This window comes from Punctularia strigosozonata (genome assembly GCF_000264995.1).
Source record: "Punctularia strigosozonata HHB-11173 SS5 unplaced genomic scaffold PUNSTscaffold_54, whole genome shotgun sequence".
Classification (NCBI taxonomy): Eukaryota; Fungi; Basidiomycota; class Agaricomycetes; order Corticiales; family Punctulariaceae; genus Punctularia; species Punctularia strigosozonata.
Window position 1 is genome coordinate 1 of NW_006767486.1, and position 4,013 is coordinate 4,013.

A 4,013-nucleotide genomic window follows, 5' to 3' on the forward strand; every position below is an offset into this window, starting at 1 on the left:
TCTAAGACGGATGGCAAACGAATTTCGGCACTTCGTCGGGCAAAACCGCTCGCTGCTATATCCTCATGCCTTACATCAGCAGCAAGGACTCCATTGTCGTGCTTGTTGCTTATTATCAACAAACCTCTGCAGTGTTCATACAGCCTTCCCAATACCCATCGTCCATCTGTTTCTTGACGACACTCGAGAGGCTCCGAAAAACCGAGTCGGGCTTTCATGGCATTGTTCGCTCGTTAACGGCATGGTTGCAAGAAGCCAGAAAAACGAGAAGAAAAGAAACACGCGCTTGAAGATGAGAAGGCGCTTGCGGATCTTCGAGTTGTCAGCCCCGTCATGCAACATCTGCGTTTCAGGACGGTGCATGTGGGCGATTCGTTGGTCACAGTGACTACGTACTGAATCCAAGGGATCAGGTCCAAATTCGGCGCGCAGGCAGAAAACGCCCGCGTAGCTGGTGGATCCCTTCAGGACCATCCCTACGGCTATCGATAATACGCGGCTGGTCTCTATAACCGAGGACCGAACGCCGCCGTCTGCGTCAGAGGACATTGCTATGTATCTCTTTATATGGCATCTCGGTTACCGCACATATACACGCACAACGCCAAGTTCGCGACCTCCGCACTCGGGATGCGCAGGTGCTCTACTTTCTACCGTCGGGTGCCCCAGGGAACAACTCCTTGTCAAATACCAACGAAGAGGCTTCGATCGTCCCGGAACTTTCCCTAAAGGATGCTATGATCTTCCTTTGTCATGATCAAGCTATCGGAGCCCCTATGGTGGTGCAGGTACTGCGGGAATACGCCAAAGTTACCTTACCATGCCACGGCAGGAATCAAACCGATCCGCTAATCAGTGGTTGCCTGCTCTCCGATGGGAGGCTGATAACGTCACCGCGCCTACCGAACGCATTCTTTGCCTTCTCGAGTACCTGTGAGCGCAACGTGACGGAGTGATCTATCTATTCGTCGCTCAAATGTCTTTGGGACGTCTGAAGTGAGTAGTCATAACGGCTGATCGATTATTGTTCACATTTGGTTCTAATCCAAGTCGATGCAAGACGTGGACCTGCCCGCGATCGCAGCAGCAGTGTACAGTGATCTGCTACGAGATGAAGTAGATCCGGATTCAATATATCTTCAGTGCTTGATTCTGCTTCGTAAGCACTGACAGAATCATGCGCGCACTCAAGTCGGTGGACAATACATGCACCCTGGGGCATTGAACAGATTCGTTGCTCAATGTGTAGCATGCGTGTTGGAGATGTTCCTATGTGGCTTGGGCCACGAACTTTGAAATTGCAGGGAAACGGTGTAGGTAACCACCCCGTGATGTGGACCCGAGTGTCAAGCGTCCAGTAGCTAAAGTGGAGGTACCACACCCACCGTACACGTGCGCGTAGGTGCGGCATGCCATATACTCGACGCGTTCAACATCTTCTAGTCGGCCACAGTGGGAGCGTGTCATTGGCATGCCCTGGCATGCGTGTCCCACGCCGAGCGCCGCCTTGCGATTCCGCCGAACCGTTTTCGTCAAACGTTGCTAGTGTTAGGATGTACTCTAGAGTACGCGTGAATCCAAAATTGAGGAAACAAATTGCCATGGCCCTATCTAGGTCCTCTATAATACCGAGCGTGCGGAAGAAATGAGGCGATTGCACTGCTTGTGGCACGCACCGTTCGCGCGGAGCGCGTGATCGCTGACACACGTTAGATCTGACGCGTGTCTAGCGCGTTGCTCTCACTCACCCACCGGGCCACCGCTCCATTGTTCTCGTCCACTAATACTTTAGTAGCCCAGCGCGCGTGCTCGTTAGTGCGTCATCCCACTGCACTACGTCTGATAACGTCTATTCAATATGTCACAGTCCGAGCCGCACTCGAATCAGCCACGTACAACTGCATCGCACAAGGACAAGGAGAAATCAGTGCCCAGGGACCCAGCACCCCAGGTTCGCGCTGCCCTACCAGCAGACGGTCGCATCAGGAATAGGCTGGTAACCCCGCCGCGCAATCCGACTGACGGTCCGCGGGTCATCAACACCCCCAATAGCCGGGGTCTTCGCTCAGTCTCTTTGATCAGCCCTACGTAAGTCTGTGCCGTTTTCTTCCAAGAAGTCATTAACGGGGACGACTTTTTCCAGAGCTAAAGATCTCGACTCGTGGCTTATGCAAGACTTACAGGACACCATGCTCACCGCCGACATGCTCGACATGATCTTGGAGTGTGTGCGACGGTGTCGCAAGGATGGCAGCACGACTGACAAAGGCGGACCCGGAAACGCAGAGAAGAATTTTAGTGATCCGGTTAGTGACGTGTCGGCTCAGACAACAAAAGAGGAAGAGGGCGAGGGCGGAGACGGCGCACAAGATGCTCACGACAAACATGAAGCTGACGACGAACACGAGACTCGTGATGAACCAAGGGCTCATGGCGAACAAGAGGCTCACGGCGACCAAGATGCTCTGGGCGGTCAAGAGGATGTCTCGATGAAGCCGGACCTACAAGACCTGATTGATTCTCTTCCTATACTCGGGGAGTGCCTGCGCAAAGTCTCGCCGTTATGTAATCCCGACTGGGAGTATCTCGATGGGGAGAAGAATCACAGCTCTACCGCACAACACATCAGGGACAGGATACACGAATAGTGAGTGTCATGCTGTTTGTCCTATTTTCCTGCTCTCATGTCGTTGTAGCCGAATTGCAACCGCGGAGAAAGATCGTTACAAGCCTCTGATTCTCCTTTTCAATAAGATCCTGCAAGCCACGCGTGACCTCGATCTCCCTCTCCGCTCTGCTCCCCGCGGAATCCATATAATGTTTCATAACACGTCGAATAGTCAGCAAGTTGGCCTCTCCTCTAAATCACGCCCGGACTTCGGAATCTTCCGCTCTACCGACGTGAACACTCGTAGCAGTAATCCCCGACCGGACGGTGCTGAGGCACACGACATGTGGGATGCACACGCCTTCACTACTGCCACTGTTTCGCCTCGCGGCCCTAGAGCGTACACTTACGGACAGCAACTCAGCGCAGGCGAGGTGAAAGTCTTCGGCAAGCCGTTGGCTGAACCTCCACAGTGGTATACAGTGGACCCCGACAATATTCATCTCACATACGTTCCTGCGATCCCTCCTTCTACGTGCAAAGACCAAGACCATCTACAGTCTGAAGCCTCGCTCGGGACCGGAAATCCCGATGCTGTGTTGACAGACAGCAACGGTATGACTTTGCGTCTTTAGCCTTTTTTGTTGGGCTCTGATTGGTCTCTAGCACTGCGTTCCGTTGCTTCTACATCGACTCGTGGCACCTTCATTCGTTCTAGATCCAGTGCGCAACAGTCCGCCGTATCGTCGATCCGAATCACCCCCCTGCCGTCCACATCTACTTCTTCCAAGCGTAAGGCTGGAGATGCTCTGGGCAGCAAAGCCAAGCGCAGGAGAATTCAAGGTGATCCTACACAGAGTGAGGGAGCAATGTTGCAGCAGATAACGAGGTACGCGTATGACATCCTCGGGAGCTCTATCTCCAGGACACATGTCGTCAACCTGACTGTCAACGGCGAGTATTCTTTCCCAACCCGTAAACACATGCTGACCTGCCTTGATAGACGACATCATTCGTATCTGGTGGTTCGATAAGGAGAAAGTGATTCAGAGCACGGGTCTCAACTTCATTTTGGATCTTCCGTTGCTCGTGGTTCTGCTCGCTACGTTCCAGCGCTTCGACTATCAGGACTGGGGCGTTGGCACCTTCCTCACCCCTGAACGTCCCAAAGACGACAATTCCGTGACGACCGATAGCGATTCCAGGGTTGAGCATGCTCCTACACCCACCTCGAACGCTGACTCTACCACGACTGCCGACGCCATCCTAGGGTCACCTGGTGGCCCGCATTGGTTCAGTTTTTCGAAGACACGCATTAGGATCGACACGAGTAACCCGGCTTTCGAAGGCCTTCGTCTGTTCGGACGGAACACTCACGTCTTTCCTTGTTACCGCCGTGATCTGG

At 53.4% G+C, this 4,013-nt stretch overlaps 1 protein-coding gene across 1 annotated transcript; it reads left to right on the forward strand.

The window, feature by feature from the left end:
* Positions 1 to 1,858: 1,858 nt before the first annotated feature.
* On the forward strand, positions 1,859 to 3,962 carry PUNSTDRAFT_48132 (uncharacterized protein; the record flags this gene model as incomplete). Its single annotated transcript, XM_007389328.1, has 6 exons — positions 1,859 to 2,088; positions 2,144 to 2,306; positions 2,328 to 2,647; positions 2,697 to 3,223; positions 3,275 to 3,583; positions 3,612 to 3,962. Coding segments are annotated over 6 exons (1,900 nt in total), but the record flags the coding sequence as incomplete, so codon positions are not given.
* Positions 3,963 to 4,013: the final 51 nt, after the last annotated feature.